Source organism: Labrus bergylta, chromosome 7, assembly GCF_963930695.1.
Source record: "Labrus bergylta chromosome 7, fLabBer1.1, whole genome shotgun sequence".
NCBI lineage: Eukaryota > Metazoa > Chordata > Actinopteri > Labriformes > Labridae > Labrus > Labrus bergylta.
Window position 1 is genome coordinate 10,117,435 of NC_089201.1, and position 26,079 is coordinate 10,143,513.

At 39.4% G+C, this 26,079-nt stretch overlaps 1 protein-coding gene across 3 annotated transcripts; it reads left to right on the forward strand.

The window, feature by feature from the left end:
* The first annotated feature begins 72 nt into the window (after positions 1 to 72).
* kiaa0513 (KIAA0513 ortholog) lies at positions 73 to 25,652 on the forward strand. 3 transcript variants are annotated; one of them, XM_020642146.2, is made up of 13 exons: positions 73 to 644; positions 9,020 to 9,536; positions 11,045 to 11,144; positions 11,573 to 11,646; positions 12,092 to 12,162; positions 14,484 to 14,688; positions 14,787 to 14,827; positions 14,970 to 15,042; positions 18,075 to 18,152; positions 18,499 to 18,528; positions 21,968 to 22,048; positions 22,404 to 22,498; positions 22,981 to 25,652. In XM_020642146.2, exons 2-13 carry the CDS (start codon positions 9,142 to 9,144, stop codon positions 23,028 to 23,030), a joined length of 1,293 nt encoding a protein of 430 aa, XP_020497802.1. In that variant the 5' UTR covers positions 73 to 644; positions 9,020 to 9,141; the 3' UTR covers positions 23,031 to 25,652. The 3 variants fall into 3 exon arrangements, with proteins under 3 accessions (XP_020497802.1, XP_020497833.1, XP_065812789.1); XM_065956717.1 differs by lacking the exon at positions 73 to 644 and adding an exon at positions 713 to 1,163; XM_020642177.2 differs by lacking the exon at positions 18,499 to 18,528.
* Positions 25,653 to 26,079: the final 427 nt, after the last annotated feature.

Here is a 26,079-nt window from a genome sequence, read left to right on the forward strand (position 1 = left end):
TCCATACATTTTGAAATGAAACCAAATTCCCAATTATAGATAGATGTACCTATTGTTTTCAAAACTACTCAAAGTGTGTGATATCTGTCTTTATAGAATTCCCTGTGAACAGGTAGGCTATAATACATCATCATGTGGTAGGGAATAGGCCCCCCGTTTCTGAGAAAACTTTGTATATAGGCTTGATATATTATTACAAAGCACACTTCCTTTTACAGAAGTCTAAAAAAAAAAAAAAAACGTAAACAACAGAGAACATTTTACCATTTTACTAGAAATCTCCTGTGAATCATTTGAGTAAAGATACAAAAATGAATGATTTTGATTCAAGAAAACCTTTTGCCTATCGTCAAAATTTCAATTTCCCCGAAATTATTGGGTTTTTAAGGTAAATGGAAACACCATGCTTTTATCTTGAAGGGCATAACCATTAATATTAGTTCTAGCTTGACGCAGCAACGCGGCTGCACAGGTCGCTCTGATTGGCTGTGCTGATTTCAACGTCATTGGGTTCCCCCTCGTCGTGTTCGCTTTTGTTTGCGCATGCGCTCTTCTGTCTCCAAGACCACAGTCTTCAGCAAAAGCGACGCACTATACAGCACTGAAGAGCAGCGTCTTTCTGCTGTCAGCGCGGGACCTTTCATGTACGTACAGCTGTCTATGTCGTTGTCTTATGAAATATACATTTACACATCCGAAAAGGTATTGTTTTCCCACTTTTAAACCGCATTTCTCATTGGATTTCTGCCTTCTTGAATGTTCCTGGGGTCGAAGCGGAGGGTTATTATCTTCTGGTCGTGATGTTTTCGCCTTTATGGATGAATTAACGGTGTTTTGTTTGTGTCTACGGCTTTACTTGTAGATACACCTTCTCGACTGCCGTGGGGTATCCCTGTTTTCCCTGTAAAGCTAGGGATTAACATTGTAGGAAACGTCAGCCTTTGCTGTGTTTATTCAGTGCTGCTTCCTATCTCAGCTGTCAAGTGAGCCCAGCTTCAACTCATTGGTCAGCATTTGTGCTACATTATAAGCTAAGGTGTGCACTGTGAGAGCCAAAGCACCTGTTTCTTGCTTGTGTTTTAACTGTCTGTATCTCAATTCAGCCTCAACTGATTCCGGTTTCCCTCCAAGAAGACAGCGTAAACCTAACTTCACTCTCCAAGGTTGTAATAACTGAGTTGCCTTTAAAACAATTTGGAAAACAAAGCGTATGTATCATTCATCAAGTGCATTTTATTTGTAGAAAATGGGAACTTTCAGAGTTAAAGATGTTCCGTGTTACTAAATCGGCCCTGCACCGTGGTCTTTTTGAAGTGCGTTTTATTCAATATAATGAATTCATGACAGACGAGCTGCTTTATACTAACTCTACGTATACCACATTGGAGAACAGCTCATTTTGATTTGCAACGAGTACTTTATCATGGTTTAACAAGTAGGCTTACTGATAATAGGCTATATGCATTTTAAATTATTTTATAAACTAATGAGTCATGACGGTCTAGCCATATATTCAAGCATATGGAAGATAATCTAAAGTAGTAGCCTAAATAATGAGACGAAATGGTAATGAGCAGGGAGTTCTGCACACAAACAGGAGACATATCTGTGTCAAATTTAAACAAACCCAAAAAGAACAGGAAGTTTTAAAGTTATTTTAAGCAATCATGATTCCTACAAATCCCCATACCACTTTGCCTGTTTTCACATTCCTGGCATAATATTGCTGTAGCTTCAGCTCCTTGCCAAATAAGACTGTTTGCTGTTATCTGAAAGTGCACATGTGGGGGAACTTCCTCCCAGGTTTTGTACTATCCAACATGGCTCATTTAACTTGGCTCCAGTTCAGTTGACCTGATGTGCATTTTCAAGGCAAAAAAAAAAAAAACAATAGCAGGGACTTATTTTTTTAAACTCTTTCTGCAAAAAATGCAGAAAAGGCTTTAAATATACCCTGGCTTCCATACTCATTGAGCATGAATGAGACTGGCAGGAATTTGTCCACACTCATGTCTACTTACGTGTAATGTTGCGAGGGGAATGCAACATTAGAGATTTTACATGATAAGCGTGGCAGCGGTGATACTATAGAGAGTGTTGTCATGTGTGCTTAAAAACCAAGCCATGATAGTGTCAGAATGGCACTCTTGAAATCATAGCTTCATGTGATTTTAATGACTTGTTTTATTTGTGTAGCACTTTCCGTAAGATTAAAATGTCAAAGTGAGTAATCGTAGTAATCGGTGACACAAAAGAAAAGAACTGAGAGACAGTGACGTAAACAACAAGTAAGAATAGATAAGTAGTCATACACCTCTGCTAGTAGGCATGAACTGACAGGCCCAACCACTGAGGACTATCTAACATTCATACTGATACCTGTTTAAAGGTAAAAAACTACTGTAAATGGATTGACTTGAAAGAATTGTCCATGCAAATGTACTCATAAGGCTGCCTTGGCATTATATATTGTCAACCAAATGAAGTGCTGAACCATGGAGTCAGCTGAGCTGTGTTGTATGCATGTGCTGCAGACAGTGCTGAGAGTATTGAAAACCATAGCATCAAAGCGCTCTGCTCGACAAACTGTCTTTTCTAATTCACTTCAAGCATTGTTTTCTGAATGATATGTTCTGTACAGTGATTTTAAGAACTGTTTATCTTTCAAAACTTATTTAATGTTTATTATATTTAATAATATTTAACATTTCTGTGTAAATGAATAATATGCTTAAAAGACTGTCGATGTCTATCTGTATAGGGCTAAAGTGGTGCTGCTGTTTTCCGTCTCTGCGAGTACAAATAGTCCCTGAAAACAGTTGGTGTTGTTGTTTGGTGAGGTTTGCCTGTGGTGAGGAGATTATATCTGTGAGTACAGTCCCCTAGCTGTTACTGGCCAACATCAGCCGAGGTTCAGCACCTAACTTATCAGCAGTCACTTCTCCTTGTCACACGTATTCAATGAAGCATGTGATGGGATGTGCTCTGGCACTGTGACACGGTGCTTTTAATTACATATTTGACAATATTATGTTCAATAAAAAAAATGAACTTGCTGTGAAATGAGAAATTATACACATTTGACTCAGTGATGGGATTTTCTGCATTCAAGCTGCATTGTAAAAATATGACTTTATTGCTCCTGTCAGTCATACAAGGCTGCGAGAGAGTAGTTCCCACTTACTGGTGACAGAAGCTGATAACAGCTAGCAGCAGCCTTTTATGCCTTTAACAGGTGACTCACACAGACACTTCCAACTGATATTGTTTACCCTTATTTGGCTCCAAAGTGCCAAAGCTACTCGGAAAGAGGCTTCGGTCAACTTGACATTCCTGCATCCTAAATGCTTGTCTCCCTTCCTAAAGAGTGTTTGAGTCTGGTCCAGATAAACTGAAGGTCTGAAAGAACTCAGTGGCAGTTTGAAGTCTGACGGGTCAAGGGATAAACTTTTGGTTAGGAGAGATGTCGGGGAATAACTCTGGCTTAAAGCATACAGTTTGGGTGACTGACTCTGAAGTTAGGACAGTAAAGGTGCTCTTACCATAACTGCATTGCATTATGCTCTTGGCAGTGGGAGTATGCAGGAGCTCAGGTGTGAACCAGCAATCAGGGAAGAAAACTAAATGTGCTTAATCAATGCTAAAGTGAGCTCCTTGCCTTAGAATTGGAACTGCTGTTAGCAGGGGAGTTGTAGTCATGATTAATGTTTCATTCAAGCCTGTAATCTTAGTGAGTAAGCTAGCTAGCTAAGTAGACTATGAATTCATATATTGGACATAAAGTGTACAAGAGAAGTCAACCTCGTCTGCCATCTACAGAGAGTATAATTGGAGTTTAAAAGGTCTTGAAAAGTCATACATTTCGGGGCGGCGACTGGCTTAGCAGACTAGCAGTTAGGTCGCATCTGCATGGAGGCTAGTCCTACAAGCGGGCAGTCCATGGTTGGAGTCTATTGTCCTGTCAAATTATGGGATAAAAAGCCAAAAATTAAATCTTTAAAAAATGCATAAAAATTTTGCCTTTGAGAGACTTGAGGTACCCTTTCCTAGTTCGGTCTTTCTGTCAGTATTAATATTTAAAGAGTCAGAGTCAGGTTTATTTCCAAGTAGGTAGAAGACGGTTTGTACTGTGCGTAACCGATAACAAAGAAATAGAATACAATTAAAATGAAGTATAACAGTGAGTCTTATCATTGCTAACCATTAAATTAACATAAACCTGATGCATCTACATCTGACTCCTATATATTACATGAATGCACATTCCTGCACAAACTGTAAATCTTTTTCAGTCAAGAAAAGGCAGACTCTGGTAAACTCTGGAGATTGCTAATAAGAATTCCAGCAGAGCAAGAAAAGAATCACGTGAAGTCACAAGATCAGACACTGTAAACAGACCTCAGGCACGACAAACGTAAAGACAGTGGAGAAGTCATAGTATGTAAGCATATACTGAAGCATTATCACAAATACAAACATTTCTGTTTGACCTGTCGGCTGAAGCTGTTTTGTTGAGCTTTGCTGTGGTGACTGTCACAGTCTCACTTTGAGCCTTCATAGGACTCTTTATAGCATGACAAGCAAATAAGTTAACAATGTATCAGTAAAAAGCATGTTTAAGAGACTGAATAGCCTAGTGGTAATGTAGCGCGCCCTATGTACAGAGGCTATAATCTTCGTCTTCACCGCACCCCCCCCACCCCCCACCCCCCACACTCTCTCCTCTAAACATTTCCTGTCTCTCGTCAGCTGTTCTAAAGGCAAAATGACCCAAAAAAAAATTTGAAAGAAAGAATTGAAAATTGAAGGAGCCAGGGGGAGGTATGGGAAACAACCTTGTTAGTCCAAAGTATCAAGAACGAGTAACACAAAGAATGGACTCACTGCTTTTGTTTAAACTGAAGCATCCCAGTAGACACAACAATGGAAACAACTTTCAGTCTCAAATTACTGAAGGAAGCCAAAAGGATTGTGGGTCAGTGAAGTCCCTAGTGTGGTGTTGGTTTCTGCAGGCAGCTTCAGTTAGGCAAAGCTTTGTTTAGGAATGCTACAGAGGACACTTTGGATAATGGACTAGTGGGCCATTATTGGGACTTTGAAAGGACCTTGTTCACATGCTGAATTGATTTTCTATGAAACAGTATTTGACATATAAGAAAAGGTGATTAATGGCTTTGCATTTGCTGCATATTGCTCATAAAGCCGGGGTGACAGAGATGGATGAACTGCATCACCTTGAGTGGTAAGGGTAAATGCACCTCACATATCTTGCTCTACTATGTTTTTTTTTTTGTTTTTTTTACAGATGAGTGGGCTGAATAATACTTCCTGGGGGTGGGAGAGGCTCAGGGGCGCGTTGCATAACAGCACCAACTTTCATGTGAGAATCATGCAGCAAAACACAGAGGAAGAGAGCAGAGACCAGGACGGGTCTTGTGATGTTTGGTGCATAGCTGGCAGCAACAAGCAGGGATCCTCTACACGAAATCACACAAAGTACTGTAGTATCACGTAAGCCCCTCCCCCTGCGCACATCACATGCAGGGATGGTGTTGATGCGGGGGCAGGTTGTGACTGTGTGTGTTTGAGGGTTTGTGGGGGGCTCCCCCTTCCTGCTCATGGAAGCAGAAATACTGCAGCCTCTGCAGTCAGAGTGAAGGATACAGAGTCCTTTTGCATCTTTGTGTGCGCGCGTGTGTGTGTGTGTGTTTTTGTGCCTTCAACTTTAGTGGCCGTAGCAGAACAGAAAGACAGGACACATTACTCAAGCCAAATGGCGTCACTAGCCTGCAGGTGATTGTACCTCTGCCATCCATCCCCAGCAGAGAATCATGACTGACTGAGGCTCTCTGCTGCTATCTTTGATCAGCTCAGGCCTTTAAGAATAAAAGCTGTGAGGGTAGAACTACATCCCAGCGACATTTCACACTTCCAGCATCACCAGTAAGACTGAGCCACATGCTCCGTCACCATATTGGAACCTCACTGCCTCTTCAACAAAAAACAAAAAAAACTCATGGTGGGCTTATTAAGAGCAAGAGTTCCTGTACAAAAGAGAGGAATGGCACATGCACAACGTCCCAACAAAGAAAACTGTATCTGTGTCCTGTTTGTTGACCCTGCACTCAGGATGTTGAATATCACAGCAGCTTTAATCACAAAGACTTTTAAATGATAATGACACAAATATGCTGATGCCTTGTAGATGTCAGATGACCATCAGACTTTCTCACATAAGTCATTGTGGTGAGTGGTGTGACAGCTGTAGCAGGAGGATTCTGATGATGTGATAAAACAGCTTCCGGTGTTGAAGCAGTATCGGCAAACAGCATAGAACTCCTGACTGGAGCCTATTGGAACCTATTTTGAATTTCTTTATAGACCAATACTGAAAATGAACAACACTAGATCATGTGTAATAAAGCATGATTAGTTCTTAAGATGGAATGAAAACAGACATTTTGCTTGTGTCTGTTCTTTATGTACAGTATACAGTGCTAAAGCTGTATATACTATGGAGTGTTCTCTCTTAAAAATGCGAGTGATGACCCCATTTCTTCATCACCCGTTAGCGCTGTTTCTTAATCATTTCCTGTAAAAAGTTTAAATTTCAGCCAACTTAAAGGCCAATATCAATATGTCAGTGGGAAGACAATATTCACAGATTTAAAGATGTCTGTTGGTTCTGTAGCAGATACAGTACATGCAGCTTCGGTTGATTTTGTTCTTTGTTTTTTTGGTCTTTTGTTCAAGATCCTTTGTGTGAGGTCTGATTTTCAGCCCTCTTTTAGCTTTGCAGCTTCAATCTGGAGTCTGCGCAGTCTGGGGCCGAGACAAGACAGATTAAAAATCCTTTAGATTCCGAGACGAGACCTTCAAAATGTGGTCCCCAGACCGGTCTTGAGACCAAGACCAATTTTGAATACTCCAACACTACATAAAGTATATGAAAAAACTGGTTAGGGGTAACACTTGGAAAAGGAAATGAGGTGATTTCCCCTTCATCATGTTTTCTCCTCCTTTTTATGATGTCATTAATACCCACTAGTCTACGCTTGCTGCTGTGCTGCTGATGTGCATGTGTGTTTATCTTGCACTCATGATGTGTGTATGTGCGTCGCTGTTGGTTTTATTCACTAAACACAGATTTATATAACAAACTCCCTCATCTTCAGAGTGCCAGCCAAAACATACTGTTGACCCAGGGGCTCCGGGCCAGACCTGTGAGAGTGTGCATGTTTCTGCGTGTGTGTGTGTGTGTGTGTGTGTGTGTGTGTGTGTGTGTTTAGTCTAACAAAGTTATAACTGTGCATATGTAGTCAGAAGGCCAAATGGTGCTCTGTGCTAGAGGAGCTGCAGCAGATTAGCCTGCAGACAGAGAGCAGGATGGGCAGCTGTTGCTGTTTTCCGTCTCAGAGCATACAAGGTCAGGGTAAAGAGTCGTGTAACTGAATATTACTGTGTAACTTTCCTTGGTTGGCTCATTTCTTTGAAGTTAGACCAGGTCAGTGTGCTGCTTTTTTAGTATTACAACAATATTAAAGGTTCAGATGTGCAGCAGACATGAAGATTAAGATCTGTGTTTCCTGTCTTTGTGGTTTCCATCTATAATTTCCCGTCTGCATGCTTGCTGGGTAATGAATTAGAATGACCTTGTTAGAATCCATTTATGCTGAATAGTCAATTGAGATTTCATTGCTACAAGCAAAGGTGAAAGCCAAACGATTCTGCTTCAGAAACTCTGTGATCTGTGTTTTTCTTGCTTGTTTTCCTCACTCCCTTTTCCTCTGTGAACTGGAAAGTGATATGCAGAGGTTCGTTACTGTAATAAAAGGATGGAAGAGCTTAAAGTTCTTGTTCCTGCTGCCTCCAATCCAGAGGCAAAATAGTGTTCTATCATGAATTTCTTTTTAAATCGTAGACAACATAAACCGGCCCCACAGAGCGCACATTATTTATGGCTGAATTTCTACACCAATAACAACCATCAGAATAAATCCCATTTGTATTTCCACACATTTAACCAAAAAGTACATTTTTATGTTGATTCAAATAAAGTAGAGTCATTTAGGGTGACTTAGGTTTAGATACCAGGCATTTATTTTAAGCAGGCTTGTATAAGAGGAAGGCCTTTGTATTTAATTCGTCCTATTGGTCATCTGTTTGTACAAGGCCCCAAAAAATTGTAGCTGCCCCACCTGCCATCTGGCGGCTGTGGCTCAGTTGGTAGTCGGTCGTCTCTCTGGTTCGATCCTCAGCTCCTGCAGCCACATGCCCGATGTGTCCTTGGGCAAGACACTTAACCCCAAATTGCTCCTGCTGCTTTGTTGGTGGTGTATGAATGTGTATGAATTGGATTAGTTACTTCTGATGGTCACTTTACATAGCAGCCTCTGCCATCAGTGTGTGAATGGGAAGGTGTTAAAAGCACTTTTATAAAGACTTTTATTGGACAACTGGATATTATTTTAGAAAATACATGAAGCCTTGGTGCATTATCACATAAACTTGAGCATGATCGTCATAAATCAAACAATATAATTCAAAATAAAATCAAAAGACAGGTGCAAAGGAGAGCAATGTGTCCATCGAAAGCTTAAAGGTAAATTCCTGCACACTACCCGATGAATGTCTGGTACTGGAACACTGCCAATAAATGTTTATTTGCAAAGTAGTCTAGATAGTGTGCAGGAGTTTACCTTTAAGAACATATCAGCCAGCCTTTGTGTTGTTGATTTCAGTTTGGTCTTAATAAAATGAAAATAAATTATCATACTGTAACCATTTAGATGAAGGGTGAGAAGTCTCCAATAGTTCCAAACTCAACTTTTTGACTGTTATGAGTAGGTCATCCTGGTACTCATAATGTAGTAAATATTGACACAATAGTCAGTGTAAATGAACATTCTGTAGGTAACAGTAGTGAGTGACTTATTTAGTTGGCACTATATGGTTGCCAAGTCTGAGGACAATGTCAATGAGGACCATGATGCTAATTTCATTTTTAATCTGTTCACAGATGCACTGGGCTTGTGAGTTCACTTGATGTCAGCGTCCTCGGGGGATGGGAGGGTCTGCAAAGTCAAACAGTGTCTATGACCTTAGCTGAAACCTCCAGCTATCCCACTCATCATTTCTAACATGGAGGGTGTGGCAGTGGACAACCTCATAGACTTCGACCTGCCCTCAGGGGCCTCAACGCTGAGTGTAGACGGAGGTCAACAACAAGGCCACACAGACATTTTCTCCCCAGAGCCCAGGTCATCCACAGGACTTCATCAGCAGCCTTTACTGCCAGAGCCCATGGCACCCGCCCAGCATGGCTCTCACCCCCACCACCACCAAGAGGAGGGAGACAATGACAGCGATGCAACAGAGTCCGCAGACAGTGAGAATGACATGGACCCGCCCTCTGACGCGTGGGAGCTGAGGAGGTCGTCATCTTCGTCGGCGCACAGCGGAGAGGACGCTGACGCCGACACAGTGGAGAGGAGGAAGTTCATGAAGGCTTATGTGGAGAAGGTGTTTCATGGAAAGTAAGTCAATTCACAATTTTTTCTTTTTATATTGTTTGATGTACCGATTCATGGTCAAACCAAAGAGGTAAATAACTTCAGAATACTTCTGTCATCAGTCTGAAAATAATAAATATACATTTAAAGCCATTAGGTTTATCAACAAATCAGATTGCTGTCACTTCAATCTTAAGCTGCCGTTTGCAGTCGAAAAACTGTTCCACTTCCCCACTCTCACTCTCACCCCAGGTGTCCTTAATCAACTTAAATTACACAGCAATCCTCCAATAAGTGTTGACATTTGGGGTGCCGGTAGCCTAGTGGCTCCTTTCCTGCGAGTCGTTCCCCACTCTCTCTCTCTCCCCGGGTTATGACTCTATCCACCGTCCTTTCTCTAGAATAAAAGTCATTAAAGCCAAAAAATGTATCTTAAAAAATAATAATAATAAAATAAATAAGTGTCAAGCTTTGTCTCCAAACATGACACATGTTGAGCCTGATGAAATATAGAAAAAAACATTCTTAACTGCATCCTGCTATTAATGGCAACACTCTTTTGATATTAGTTCTGCTAAATTTGAGGTTGCTGTATTCATTTATTTATTTATTTATTGTTGCAAATGTCTCTCTCCGAGCTGTTCCTCCTGAAGCCTCCTAAATTTGCTCCCAAACTTCAGTCTGAACTTTCATGTTTAAGTTCCTGTGAATCCTCCTTAAATGTCAAGAGAGAAAAAGCAAGAAAAAAAATAGTGGATTAAACAAAAATACCATTTAGAGGCTACAGGTTATACAGGTTTGACGTGTCATATGTGATGAGGGTGTAGTACTGTACGTACAGAAGAAGAGCTTATTCTCTCCTTCAATATATGAAAGCTAATTGTTGAACAATTAATTGAACAATTGGAGCATGTGACACTTACAGTTCATTCTGGTACACACAGAGTACGTGAAGACAATTCAACCTTCTGTCAGTTTAACACACATAATGCTTTGATTTACTACATTTATCATTGAGGACTCCACAAAAAAAAAGTTTAAAAAAATAATTTTTTGAAGACCTAGGTCTAAAATACAACATTAAAAAAAAAAAGCAAATTTGCTTTCCTGCTGAGAGTGAAATGCAAAGGTGGATATATCTTCATGTTTGCATAGTCAAAATGAATTTACATGTTACCTGTATGTATGACCTGTTGGGATGCAATCACTTTTTCATAAGCATATGAAGAGTATATTTTTAGCAAATTTTTCCGTACAAATGTCTTTCACATATTTGTAGATCTATCTTGTTTTGGAATAAATCAGTGATGCATTTTTTACTGACTATCCCACTGACTGAATGTCCACATAGAGGGGTTATTCGTAACATGTTTCCTGTTTCTCATTCTTTGTCTGTCACAGACCTTTTCCAGTTATCATAAAAACCTGTCTCATAAATTCTGCAGTAAACACAGCCAGCTGTGAGAAGCCTGTCTTTTCACAGGGTCTGCAAATGAGTGCCATAACGACTTTTTTTGTTCGTGTTTCCACAGGGAGGACTTTGACCAGGAAGAGCAGGCTCGCTTTGGAGAGCTGTGCAGCGGAGAGAACGGCAAAGGTCGGGAGTGGTTTGCCAAATACGTCAGTGCACAGGTGAATATGGGCATGAAGAGGAAATGATGCAGTGTATGACCTTTTTGGAAAAACAACTATTCTATTTTAGTGCACTGGCATAAGAGTCATAGAAACGCCATTGAAAGAACTAATCGCCTGTATAGCCCAGCGGTTAAAGCATGTGCCCAATACACAGAGGATACAGTCCTCATTGCAGCAGCCACTACTTCAACCCTTTGCTGCATGTCTTTCTCCTCTCTCTCCTCCACCCATTTCCTGTATCTCTACAGCTGCTCTGTCAAAAGAAGGCAAAGTGTCAAAAGAACAAAATGTTGCATATTCAAGTCAATTTCTTTTAGATAAGTCGTGGAGTCCGTAATAATTGTTGGATTTTTATTCCTTCACCTCAGCTGATTTGATGTGATAATCTTAAACCTAAACCACCCTCTGTCATTCTTTGTTCACAGCGCTGCCACTCCAAATGTGTGAGTGAAGCCACCTTCTACAGACTGGTGCAGTCGTTTGCCGTCATGCTGTTTGAGTGAGTCTAAGATATCATAATCGTCTGAACCTGTGTAACTGTGAAGGGGATGCCGCACTTCAGTTTTCCCATGAAAATTGACAGAAATCATTTTATTCTACAGCCCGTTTTGCTTTTATTGGATAAAGGTTTAAATGCAAACTTTCAATAAAGTTTTTAGAAAATATTACTCAAATAAGAGCAAACGTGACAATTGAGACTTTTTTCAGCTGTGACACACACACACCCGCTGCTCCACATGTGGTTAGATAGGAAAAATGAAAAAATCAGTGTATGTTTAAGAAAATATCACCCTGTCATTTAGTGAGGGTTGGGTCTTTTTTTATTGAAGCTGAAAAAAATACATCATTACCACCTAATAATCTTTGTCATAAAAAGTCATTTATATGAATACAGTAGCAACAAGTGAAGACAGGATCAACATTACAGTGATTGTGTGTTACAGATGTTACCAGATGGATGATTACAGCCCCGCCAAAAACCTCATGACTATGTGCTTCACATACTTCTACATCGGTAAGATTTGATGATTACGTTGGTACTTTCTGAGATGGACCAGCGAGGCAGCATCTTGAAATGATTCAACCTTGTGGTCAACATTTTTGAGGATGCTGGTGTTGACAGATTTGATAATAGTCAAATCTCACCACCAGTTCTTGCTGAAGAATAAAGAAACCGCATAGAGCCTTCTGCTTTTGTTTTTGCTCTTTATAGAACATTATTGCAGCAGCTTCTTGCCCAACATCATTCTCTGCTTTGTTTGCATTGACTTCTACATGACATCATAAGATCATATAAGATCACAGTGTGTCTGTATGTTGAGCCCAAACCCCTCAGTGTGCTTTGTGCCATTGTTTATAAATGTTGTGTGTTTGCATGTCTGAGATTAGAGAGACAATATCTGTAAAGTTTCTCCTCGTGCGTGGGATTCAACCCCATTTCAAAATCAGTAAGGATTTGAAAAAGTGCCGTAGTATGAGCCCGGGATTAGAGGAGCTCCTCGTTTCAAACTATGACTTGCTATTCTTTCACAACACAGCGTGGTGTTAAGTACTTTCTTTGCACAACACAAGAAACCCTAAATTGCAATAGTGAAAAGCTGACACAGCAAAGTAAACAGAGCTCTGCATGGTCCAATGAAAATCACTCCCCAGTGATGATTCAGAGAGTGTAACTGGCACAGGTCGTCTCTGTGGTTTGTCTTGCAGACACACCGCAACACAAAACATGCTGCATGCAGGGACTTTGTGGAGCTGCATGACAGCAGGACGCAAGCAGGAAGCTTTGAGTGATTCGTGTAACACAGAGAACACAACATTCATTTCATCAACATCAGTCTGCAGTCAGATCCTGTATTACTCTCTATACACATAAACCTGCAGAATGCAGCTTTAAGGAGCGAAGAGAAAGGCTTTAAAAGGTCTCCTGCACATTTTACCTGCAAAGAATCTTGACCTAAAAATAAAAGAGTACGTGTGTCTGTTCAAAGTTATTCTGCTCCATCTGTATTCCACTCCACTGGCTCTACTTCAAGATTTCAAGTGCTGTGACTCAGTAGTGATCTTTCAGAAGACACCACGAGGGTACGGGGGAAATCTTCACCTTAGAAAACATTAGACAATTAAAGCGTTATACAAGCAACTTAGAAATTAATAATAATGATAATACCGTAAAACACCACATAAAAGCCCATCCCAATTTAAGGCCCAGTCCCTTTATACTAGCCTGGTGTTTCTATATGTTATGACAGATAAAGGCAGGTTCCAATTAGAGGCCCTTATGCATATAGTGTTGACATAAATTAGATTGTGGATCAAAAAATAAGGAAAAAGCACTTTGACACAAAAAATGAATCTGAACTACAATATCTGTCCAAGAATGAAAGGATAATTCTCTTACAGTATGCAGGCAGTGAAGCAGGTTTACATGCTGTCTCACAAATCAAGATCAAATTAGTGATCATTAAAATACATTTTTTTTCATTTAATTCTTGTAAAGCATTCATTGAGTATCTCTCCATTTGTAATCTGTATCAGATGAGGAACACTTTGTAGTTTGAGTCTTAAAGTGTATGAACACTGGCAGATCCATCCAAACCTGATGGTCTCTGAAAAGATTTAAAGACTGAGAAAGACGAAGTCCGCACACCAGAAGCAGCTCCAATAACCATTTAATGTTAATTATCACCACATGTAACGCTTTCTTTCTCTGTCTTTGGATTTGGTTTTTGTTAAACAACCAATACTGAACTATTTGGACGTGCGTGCTGTTTGATATTTTTGGATGAACTCTTTTTTTGTTTTTTTATTTCCCACTTACTGAGTTGCAGCAGTTTAACTTCATTCATCCGTTCACAAAGAGAAAGAAGAAAATATCTCAAATGTTTTTAAATAGAATTTAGCTTGTTAACAAAAAATGTAATTTTTATGAGCAGCAGAAGCATTTTAGTAGTTTTATCTGCAGTATAATGATAATCATGGCTACATTGGTATTTTTACAAAAAAAACTTCTTCTAATGGGTGTTCTCAAAAGTAGTATAAAAAAATGTGTCAGACCTTTAAAAAGCATGTTTCGGCTGTGCTTCATGAAACGCGATTATGTGATTTGAGATACGAACGTTCAACGTGTTGACATAAAAGACCAAAGCCTTCTGTTCAAAAATAAGAAATACTGAAGCTGTTATGGTTTTTATTTAAAATCTGTTTAAACAGGACAAATAAATAATAATAATTATTGGTACATTGTAACATGGTTAAAACATACAGTACAGGATAACCATAAGTTGTATATCTACCATTGATCGATTGTTTTGAACTCTCTGCTGTCCTCTGCTTTAGGGAAATCTCAGCCTTCCCCCTCTGAGCTGCTGGATCGGGGTCCTCCAGTTAGTCTGGATTCATACCTCAACAAGGCCAACTCCTGGCTGTCTGTGAAGAAAGGTGCAGCCGAGCGCCTCCTTAAAAACACGTCAAAGTCAGACGTCAAAGGTTTCTTTGGAGGCCTGGAAAACAAGCTGAGGAGCTCGGTGGCTACAAAGACTGAGTGAGAAAACGCTTCTCCTCTTCTGAAGTCTTTTTTTTTCATAGCATAGTCGTGTCTAGGCTTCAATCATTTTCTCTCTCCTGCTTTTTCATTTGTAGGGAAAGTGAAGGAACAGTTGAGACGAAGCCCAGATCACCAGGTATAGTGCATTTCAAATCAATGTGCTGAGATTATTACAATAATAGACAGTCCAAGGAGCGTTTTTTTTTCCCTCCTCCACTAATCTATTAGCTTGTACAAAATGTGATTGAGATGTTAACTGAGCTCCTCTTCCATCCCAGTGTCAGATGCTCCAGAGGAAAAGAAAAGTGAAAAGGTGTACCTTTACACTCACCTGAAGCAGCAGCCCATATGGTAAGTTAAGGTCAAATATTATGCAGAATACACTCTACTATGTTCTAACACTAATGTGTCCCTAGTCTGTCTACAAACCCCCCAAAGATAAAAAAATAAAATAAAAATAAATAACTAATCCATCCTCTCCATCTTGTGCCTGTTTCACTTTCCAGAAAATGTGTGCTCAAACAGGCCGTTTAGAGATTTTCCCTTTGTGACATCACAATAACCCCTCCCCCAGGTGGGTGACCCTCCCACAGCTAGGTGTTTGTTCTGCCCTCTGAGTCTGCCTTGTCACTGTAAAAAAAAGGGCATGGTGCTCACTTGCATTAAAAGCTACGGACACAGAAACAGCCTGTTCTGAGCTTGGCTGATAAAGAGGTGTTTTTAGGTACCTCTGAAACTTATTTAAACTTGTTGAAAAGGAGTTTAATGTGTGACCTTTAAGGGAAAAAAAGATCCAGTACAGCATCTGCCTTCCTTAAACAGTAGCCAAATGTGCATTTGTTATTTTGCAGTTTTAAGGTTCCTAGAGACTGTCTGAAGAACGTACAGAAATCAATCATTCAGGAACAGTAAAAGACATATTGTATTCTACTGAAAATCTGCATCCTGAATTTTAGATACCGACTCCAGGCTTTAAAGATTGAGATGGCAGCACTTACACTAGACTCTAATGGTGAAGCCCCAAACAAAACCCCTCAGATCAGCCCTGATTGAATTATCAATTTTAAATTATAATAATCATTTCAGCTAGAAGGATTTGGCTAGTGACCCCTCTCATCACAGCTTAGGTTTTCTTGTTTTTTTGGGGTGTAGTTTTTAGTTTTTAGGGGGCATGGGATGAAGGTATCAATCATTTGAAAAATTTTGAGAATTAAGTAAAATATTGTGTACAGTAATGTGTATTTGGTCATTTTAAACCTGGGCCTTGTGTTTTTTTGGGGTTTTTTTTCAAAAATTTGGGGTCTAAATTATTCACCTTGAAAGAATGTCAGTAGATTCTCAGCAACAGGCTGTTAAGGCCGCAACATTAGCCAACCACCCCATTTAAGTGGGTTGGTTGATTAATGTTTCAGTGGGTTTTCAGCATCCTCTTATCTCTGGAACGCTGAATTGCTGTCTGCACAACAAATTTACCTTTGGGTACTTATTAGTATAAGTATAAGTAGTATAAGTCCACCTGTAAATAATCTTTTAATTCCCTCCAAGAACACATCGGTTCTAAATTCTTTCACCTTGATTACTTTCCCAGAACTTCATCAACTAATCTCTTCTATCAAAACCTCAACCTGCTGTCTAGACATTATTCCTACCAATCTCCTCAAGGACGTTACAGACACCGTTGGCCACTGTATTCTCTTAATCATCAATAGCTCTCTGGAAAGCAGTCATGTTTCCCAGTCATTCAAACATGCTGTTGTCCAGCCACTCTTCTCAATCTGGCTTCCGAGCTCGTCACAGCACTGAAACAGCACTTCTCAGAATTACAATTGACTTGCTTTTAGTTGCGGACTCTGGTAAATTCTCTGTTCTCCTACTGTTAGATCTAACTGCAGCTTTCGACACAGTTGACCATTCAGTTCTCATCCAGAGACTAAACAAATGGGTTGGGGTCTCTGGTACTGCCTTAAATTGGCTTTCGTCCTACTTATCCAACAGATCTTTCAGTGTTTCCATTGGTAACTTTTCATCCTCCTCTGCCCCCATTCCCTGTGGGGTTCCCCAAGGTTCCATACTTGGTCCAGTCCTCTTCTCCATTTACTTACTCCCGCTAGGCCAAATTTTTGAAAAATATAACATATCTTACCACTGTTACGCTGATGATACACAGATTTATCTCCCCCTGGAACCAAACAACTACAACAAACTCACAAACCTCACAAATTGTCTTCAAGATGTAAAATCTTGAATGGCCACAAACTTCCTCCAGCTCAACAACAAAAAAACTGAAGTTATCTTGGTTGGTCCACAGCACTTGGCAGACTCAATTTCACCCCATCTCGGCCCATTTTCCGATCCATCTCAAAATTAAGACCAGTCCTATGTTATTCCAACCTGGAGAAAGTTATTCACGCATTCATATCCACTCGCATCGATTACTGTAATTCACTTTATTTTGGTATCACTCAGTCATCTGTATCCCGCCTTCAGCTCATACAAAATTCAGCAGCCAGAGTCCTAACACGGTCAAAAAGAAGTGATCATATCAGCCCAGTTCCTGCCTCCTTACACTGGCTGCCAGTCAAGCTGAGGATTGATTTTAAAATACTTCTGACTGTGTTTAAGGCATTAAATGGACTTGCCCCCGCCTACCTCTCAGAACTCCTATCCCATATAAACCGGTGAGAGATCTTAGGTCATCAGCACAAAACCTTATGTCACTGCCTAGATCCAGGACAAGGTACAATGGGGATCGGGCTTTTTCTATTGCAGGACCAAAACTATGGAGCTCTTTGCCCCCAGACATCCGTCTCGCCTTAAAACATATTTTTACTCAATTGCTTTTAATGTACAGTAACCCATCAAGCACAAAAAACCCATAGCTCTGTTATTCTTGTGTTACACTGTAATTAACTGTCACTTGTTCTTTTTTTTTTATTGTTGTTGTTCTTGTCTGTTACTTTTTAATGCTTTGTTTCTGCAATGTTCAGCACTTTGGATCAACAATTTTGTGTTTAAAGTGCTGTATAAATAAAGATGTGTTGAGTTAATAAAGAAACCTTGAAACCTTGAACCTTAACTTCTATGTAAAACTAGGGCCCAGGTTGGTTCTGATGCTACTTAGACCTTTTATCAGGATGTATTGCGGTGTGCAGACTTGCTACATTTAGCATCCTTCAAAGCACTTTAAAGTAAATAATGTCGCAGACTGTGTGTGTTTATGATCTGGTGTGGAGAAACGTCAAGAAAAGGCAGATTTGACCAGATTTATGATTACATGACTTAATTCTTCAGTCAATCAGTGGTTTTCATTTGCAGCTTTGCAAAGACTCTGTGATCTGGATCAGGAAGTAAACCTGTAATCTGTGTTCTCTTGTCTCTCTCAGGCATACATTACGATTTTGGAACGCAGCTTTTTTTGATGCTGTCCATTGTGAGAGGACGAAAAGATCACCAACTACTAGGTGAGTCTGGATTAGTGGAACTATTTATTTATGACTAAAAATCTGACAAAGTCTTCTAGAAAAAAATAAAGCATGATAGGTTTGTTTTGTTCTTGTCACTTTCTGTCTATTCAAATTTAAAATCCTGAAGTGAAGTGCTGCTGGCTTCAACCAAAACCAACACTGCTGATAATCTCCTCCTGCCCTTCACCTCTTCTTCTCTCCTCATTTTTTCTCCTCTCCTCTCCTTTCCTCACTTCTCTACATCCCCCCCCCCGCCCCGTCCCGTCTACAAACTGTTGTTGTTCTCCTCCTTTCTGCATGTTGACTTTGACCCTTTGTCTCCTTGTGCCTTGCTGCCGAGCAGGGGAACGCAGGATGAAGAGAAGTCTGAGAGGTCTGTCCTTCTGTTTGTCCGCTGCCCTAAAACAATGAATAGATTAATAAAGGCAGAGAGGAGAAGAAGGACAGTAGGCCTGGCAGTTGTATCACCCATCTTCTAGGAAAACATATTGTGTTGTATAACCTGTCAGGTAGGATCAGTGCGGCAGACGCTTGGAAACAAATATCTGAATTGACATGAGACCTAGTTAAAAGATTTTGTTGGATGGGTTGTGCTTGTTGAAACAACCCAACGGAGCCAAATTAACATTTGAGATCTTATGTGGCAAAATTGCAGCCACATTGTTAAACTCGGAGTTCTAGCACAGATGGGAATTTAATATTTACTGCGTCGCATTGGGTTGAAGGGGAACCCTCAAGGTCCAGAAATGACTCAGCGTCCAACTTTGAGTTTTCCTTCATGTGCTCTCTTAAAAAACAATAGGATGGCCTTAGTCTAGGACGTCAGGAAGTCTAGTTTGAGACACAGAGGTGTATTCATTAAAAGATATAATCTGCTTAATCCCAGCTGGGCAGTAATGTCCACATCACAGGATTAATGAAGTGGTTTTATTGTAATTACAGTTGGATTACTTTGTTTGAATATTTATTTGTACATCATTTGTTGTTAAGCTTTTTTTCTGAGTTCTTCAGAGGCTGAAATCCTCGTTTTCTTTCTGTTGCCTTTCATCTTCCTTCATTTAATTTCAGTTGGCATGTTGTGTGTGGGTGTCCTATAAGTGATGTGATTCACCTTGGTATGCTTTCATGCTGCTGTTGAAAGGATTTTTACGTGCCCATCCTTGATGAGTAAAAGCATCACACCCACATTTAATATCCTGATGTGCAATGAAAGCCTTGTGTAATGTCTGTGATGGTATTTATATCTGGAGCAGGAGACGGAGGCAGCAGATCCTCTGCAGTCTCTTCACAGCTCTCTGCATGTTCACACCATTCGTCTCTCTGCATGGGATTTTTTGCTCTCACCCCTTTCTGCAAATTTCCTATATGCAATCTCTTTTTCACTATCTTTACCAGCTTCTGTGTTTCACTGCAGACTGATTGCAAAGAGTTTAATGAACAGTAACCAGAAATGTGCACTTTAAACAGTTAAACACAGTCATTTCTGAGGTACCACTCTGCATTTTTGTTTGTTTTGGTATTTTTCTCTTTAATTTCTGCCAATATGCTTCATAATACACTATATCTTCACACTCTTATTTTTTTTTGCTGAAAATATTAACATTTATAAACTGTAAAAAGGAATCCTGGGATCTGATAGGTGAAGCTGATACAGAGGGGCCTTAAACGTGTGTTGTTTCTAATGACCAGCAGGAGGCGACTCAACTAGATACAAACAAGCCAGAGAGAAGTCACATGAAAGGAGTTTTCTTCTTCCCATATTCTTTCTCTATTAAACATTTTCTAATGATTTCATGTTCTCAACCACTACTTTAAGTCTTCTTCAATACAGCACGATGTTTATTTAGTAAATGATGGTCTTGGTGTGGGTCTGCTGTAGGACTGGCCACCTATGAATGTTTAGTTGCCTTAGTAAACTAAAGGAATGTGCTTTTTGTGTTAAGTTGATTTGAAGACAATCTGAGTAATTGGTTTTTCATTGGCTAAAATGATCATCCCATGCACAAACAGTTACAGTGGATGTCAGATGCACCTAACCTACCAAGCTGAGCTAGCTGTAGCTAGCATACTGTAACTGTTACTTCTCTCCAGCGCCATATTCTCATACAAATTGTGGTCATTTTTGGCTTAAAAAAATGTAGAAGAGCAAAATGCCACCCTCAAAACTTATGATTGGCGGTCCATAAAACGGGCTACAGCAATGACTATGTTGACTCTATAATACTAGAATCGACAAACACCAACAAAAATTAAAAAGCTATATGAATATGGTTATAAAATGTATTAAAGCTCTCTACTGGTCCCATCAGGTCATGGTTTAGTGGTTCAAACTGGTAGTGGTATGTTTTTCTACTTGTTGTCACAGCTCTTGTTATTAAATGTTCAGCAGTGCAAAGTTGCAGCGCTATCCCTCACCATTGTACGAGACAGCTAGTTGTCTAATATGGTTTTAGATATAGGCTAAGGATTTGTATGTTCTATAAAAGCCTAAGATTTCAGAATCAACACTTTTATTTTTATCTGCATGTAAATACTCAGTTCAGGACAGTGCTCCATATCAGAACAACCTTTCCTCTGCTTGTTACCAATGATGATTCTTTATGAATTCATCATTACCTGTTGTTTTATTATTTTGCTGAGAGCTGGTTGATGTGTTTTTGTTTTTTTTTGTTGCTTTTGATATTGTTTTAATGTGTTTTGATGCGTAATGTAGTCGCTCTTCTTGCATCTCGTAACAATAATCCGAGGTACAGGGGTGGATGTCATGGGTTTCTTTAGGTGGATTACAGAGATAGTTACCAATCTCAGAAGTTTCTGGAACAAAAGAAAGAAGCTGATTTGTGCCACATGTGAAAAACATATTTGAGTTTAGACTCCTAAGTCAGAATCTTAAGTTTAAAGTCTCACTCTCGTAAGGGTTTCTACCTTTTCTTGTGTTGATATTCTATCTCAGGTGGAGAATATAGGTGTAGTTACTGTATCAGTGGACATTATTGATCAATATGGCCATCAGACTGCCACTCTAGCATACAATCACTACAACATCAACAGAGATGAAATAATGATTCAGTACTGTGTTGGATTTCCTTTTAGGTTTTAGCTCCTGGCACCCGACTGCATAAATAAAGTTGCCTTGCCTTACTGTAACCCTGCCCCGCTCATATAGTCCTGGTTAGAGTCGCAGTGATTAGTTCCTTGGTATTGGTGTAAACACTGACACTTCAGTGGCACCCCAGGGTGTCAGACAGAAAACCTCAAACATTTGCTTTTGTACAATGATCTAGGCTTGAATGCTACATTTTTCAACCATGCTTTGACCACGTAGGGTTGTCCAATCACAACAGTTTGCTTGTGCAACCTTTAAGTATGATGATTAACTTGCAGCATCTTTCAACTCAAACATCATCATGTTTTACTTTTGAACTTTGAGCGCACTATTACACTTAATTATTTAGCAAACAGTTTAGTAAGAGAACATGCCAGCAAATGACTCCGATATATAAATATCTTCAAAAGGCCACAATGCAGTGAAGTGGGCTTTAAGTCAAGTTTAAAAACACACTCAAAGACATTTTTCACATGTTCGCTATGTGGCCCTGATCCTCTTCAGTATGAAATGATAATGATCTTAATGTCACGCATTTGACAGATTGGTGTAAAACAAGTTCCCGTCTGTTGTACAGCTGGAAAAAGTCAGAAAGACAATGACATGCAATATTTTCTGACATCCACCCCTGACCTGTTTCAGTAGTTCTGAAGGTCGAGTGGAGACTTTGGGATAAAAGCTGACTCTGAGTGTCTCTGTGCTGCAGGGAGAGGTGGTGTCATATGACCCAGGAGGAGAGGGACGACAGCTCCAAAATCGATGAGAACATCGCCTTCGGCCAACTCGGGTGAGGAAGAAGCCGCAGTAATGTCTTTAAACTAAAACAAGAGGAGGGCACGGAGAGGCTCCTAGTGGTTAAATAAGATACTGCGGTCAATAAGTGCCGTTATATTGACAAAGGTTATGTTGAAGACAAATGATGCGTCCTTTGTAATTTAATACTTAGATTACAGATTCTTTTGTTGTTAATTTTAAGTTAAATTTAAGAGCCCTACTTTTTAAATAAGTGTTCAAAATGTCCTCTTCCTTGAACGATGTTAAAACTTGAAATAAAAAAACTTGAGCATGAATCCTTTCACTGAGGACAAACTGCACACCTAAATGCTAATGATAATAATACATTTATTTTGTGTGTATTTCAGGACATTCACTCACAACATGCTGGCGTTTGGGCTCAGTAAGAAACTCTGCAATGACTTCCTGAAGAAGCAGGCTGTCATCGGCAACCTCAATGAAGGTAAATCATGAAAGGAACAATTCAACCTGAAACAATAGGATCATTATTGATTTGGTATCTATAGATATAAAGAATCCTGATGGATGGATCAATTTGTAATGTGTAACTATAAGTGAACTTACCAACTCCTTTTTTGAAAGCTACAGGTTGTCTGTTAGAGAGATGTCTGCGATGTCTGTGTATGTGCCTACATTGCCTTTTGCTTCCTCTTATTATCCAATCAGCATGTGTCCTGATTTGGAGTTTTGCATGTTGATAGCCGTGTAAATTGGGTCTAATGCCTGTTATGCTGTATAGAGTCTTCTAGTCTTCTGACTAGCGCTTTTACACAACAGGTCACACCAACCCATTCACACACTGATGGTAGAGGTTTCTATGTAAAGTAACCATCAGAAGTTACTAATCCCAGTCATTACACTTTTCACATGCCGACTCCACAACTGCTCCATAACAAAGTGTGTCTGTGTTTTATCTTTCTGCAGAACAGTACAAGCTGCTGAGCGACCACATTGAGAAGATGGCGGCAGAATGAGTTTGAGGAGGACAGGCAGCATTTCAAAGACTGACAGTGTACACACACGCACACACACGTACACACACACACACACACATCAGCAGTTTGTTTTCACCTGAGCATCACATTAACCAACAGTCTGTCTCACTGTTGTTGCATTTGTGCGCTGTACTGCTAAAAATCAAAGTGACAAACATTACTGAACTGTATTATATTGTAGCAAACCCTGCCTGGTAGTGGTCCTCTGCATTTGTCCTGTTTTAGCAATAGTACGTCGTCTTTAGCTGGTGTGTACTTTAATATCTGTAACACTGCTGACACTGAGCATCTTCACAGACAAGAAGAGCACAAAGGGAAACCATCAAGAATAAACCTAAACAGCCCCAGTGTGGAGTCAGACTCTCTGGATGTATGTACATTACATATATCTATATATATATATCTGTGCTGTTTTAAACTCTGTGGTCCTTGGTAATTATATTTATTACAGGTAACACACCTAACAGCTTCTAATTTAAATAGTGTACTGAGTATCTATTGTCCTGCCTTGTTATTTTTTTTTTTTAATAATTGTGTATGTACAGTTCAACCTTAAATGGCAATGTTAACTCAAATATTAGTTGTTGTCAGATCAGAATAAATTACAAAGACAGTTAATTGAATTACTCAATACTCTATCATGCTCATCTGTGTTTTTTGTATAATGTAGTATCCTATGTGGCAGTTGACGTAGAAATATGTGCGTTTGTATTGTTTATCTTTATCTGTTGCATTTAAATTGACAAAAACATTATCTCTCCAAACATCTATACAGCACAAGTTTGATATCTTCTTGACAATTACGTTTATTTACTTTCATGCAGAGAGTTAGACAAAAAGGATAAACCCTGCTCATGCTAGAATGCCTAATATAAAACTACAGCAAGAAACAGTTAGCTTAGCTTAGCATAAGGCCTGTGAAAGGACAGAGAGATACAGCACACCTGGTTCATTCTAAAAGTAATAAATTCACTTATCAGCACCCCTAAAGCCTCTAAAATTTCTTTAATCCATAAGATAGAGTTCAAATTAAAGAGTGTGGAAATAGTGGGAGCTCTGTTGACTGAAAGTGCGCTTATTGTTTTAAAGGGAAGCAGGATAGTGAAGGTCCATGCTTGGCACTAGATCCTGCATCATTCATTGACATTTTATCTGCTTCTCTTAGCAGCAGAACAAGTACATTTTTTCCTGCCTTCGTGCTAAGCTAAGCTAACTGTAGCCATAGCTTGATATTAAACAGACGATGCTATCAATCTTGTTATCCAACTCTGGGAGGGAAAAAGAAACAAACAAACGAAGTCTTCCTAGAAATGTTTTCAATTCCAACTGTGGGACATATTTAATATACAGTGGTATAGATATTATGAGGTTTATTTAATAGAGACTTCCTTATACCTTTGGAAACATTGCCAATCCCAAGTGCCTTCAATGAAAGTTATTGGCCTCCACTCTATCATTTGATGCTATACCCTTTTTTTGCTAATTACACCTTAGCATTTATGCATTATTCATCTCTTATTTTCATTCCCTGCTATGTAAACGTCCCCTGCATGCAAATAAAAGTCTTACTATCTGCGCTCCCATTGTTGGATCTAAGTGGTAGTCCTTTTAAATCCCTGCTCCATTAGTATATTTCTGTAAATACCCAGCATGTGCAGCCCACACCAAGCAAATGTGAAATTGAACTGTGAAGTGACAACTGTATTACTTCATCTGACCACTATGGGGCAGCATTGTGTCTTCATTCAATTCCCTTCCCAGGGAGAGATTCCTTAACCCACTTTAACAAATTCCTTCTTAGCTATATGAAGACAATATGAATCTGGGATTTTTGAACATAATTATGGTTATGTACATGTGAATACCAGGGTGATGCACTTTTTGACAGGTCGATCTTTTTCAGATTGATAATTTGTTAAGCGATTTTGTAAATAGTGTAAATGTTTATTTTTGTGTTGTGAGAATTAATCATGTGCTGTTTTGGTGAATTCTCGATCTTTAATTGTAAATGTATAAACTGTAGCTGTAAAAGTTCCAATTAGTGCCCAACTGTAGTCATGACCCTGAAGTGCTTCTGAACATGTAGCCTCTGTTTGATGTGGCCGTTCAAAGTATGTACATAGTGTTGTGAAATTATGACCCATTTTAAATGTACAGTTAAAGGTTCTATGATTCATATAGAAAGCCATGAAAACCTCTGTATCCTGCAAACTGTTTTTAACGATTCAGTTATTTCTCCAAAGTGTCTCTTTGCATGTGGTCAAAGTCAATATTTAAAACTTTGAATCATATTCTTAGACTTCTTAGATCATTGTGTTTTTCTCTGAAGTAACAACCTTTATCTGTTTGCTCTGCGCGAGCCCTTTGCACTACATGTAGTCCATACATCCACTCTACACATCCTCTTGTGAATAATGTTACACTGGTTATTGCTTTTATATTTGTTCAGTGCATGCTGTCTCTCTACAATGGGCATATCTGTTGTGAATTGTTGACCCAAGTTTGTCTTTTATTGCCTGGAGGTATACTCACTTTCAACCATGCTGACTTTGTGTAAAGTATCAACAAAGCAGAATATATCATTAAAGTACAAAAAAAACATTTTTGTGGGATTGTCCTCTTGATTTACTCATGTAGTATGAGAATGTGGTCTCCAACAGGGGTGGGCGATACCGCACAGTTTGGTGTCAATCCAAAACAAATTTACTCAGAGCCAGAATTGGTGAATGTATCAACAAGGGCTATATTTAAATACTTGACTTTTTCCAGTCCCCTAAATGATTTGCAAAAAGTTTTGCAACCATTTTAAAGCTGAGACTATTGGATAAGCCGTGCTGGGGCATGATGTGCTGTATGAGTGTCTTTGACAACAGCCAAGAAGCAAGTCTTCACATATGTTTCAGATTGCTTCTTCTATCAAGAGGTCTATGTAGTGAAAGCTGCTAAAAAACAAAACAAAATAATTAATCAATAAATCAATCGGGCATTTCAAAGTGGCAGGATGTAAAGGTTAAACAATAAGAGACCT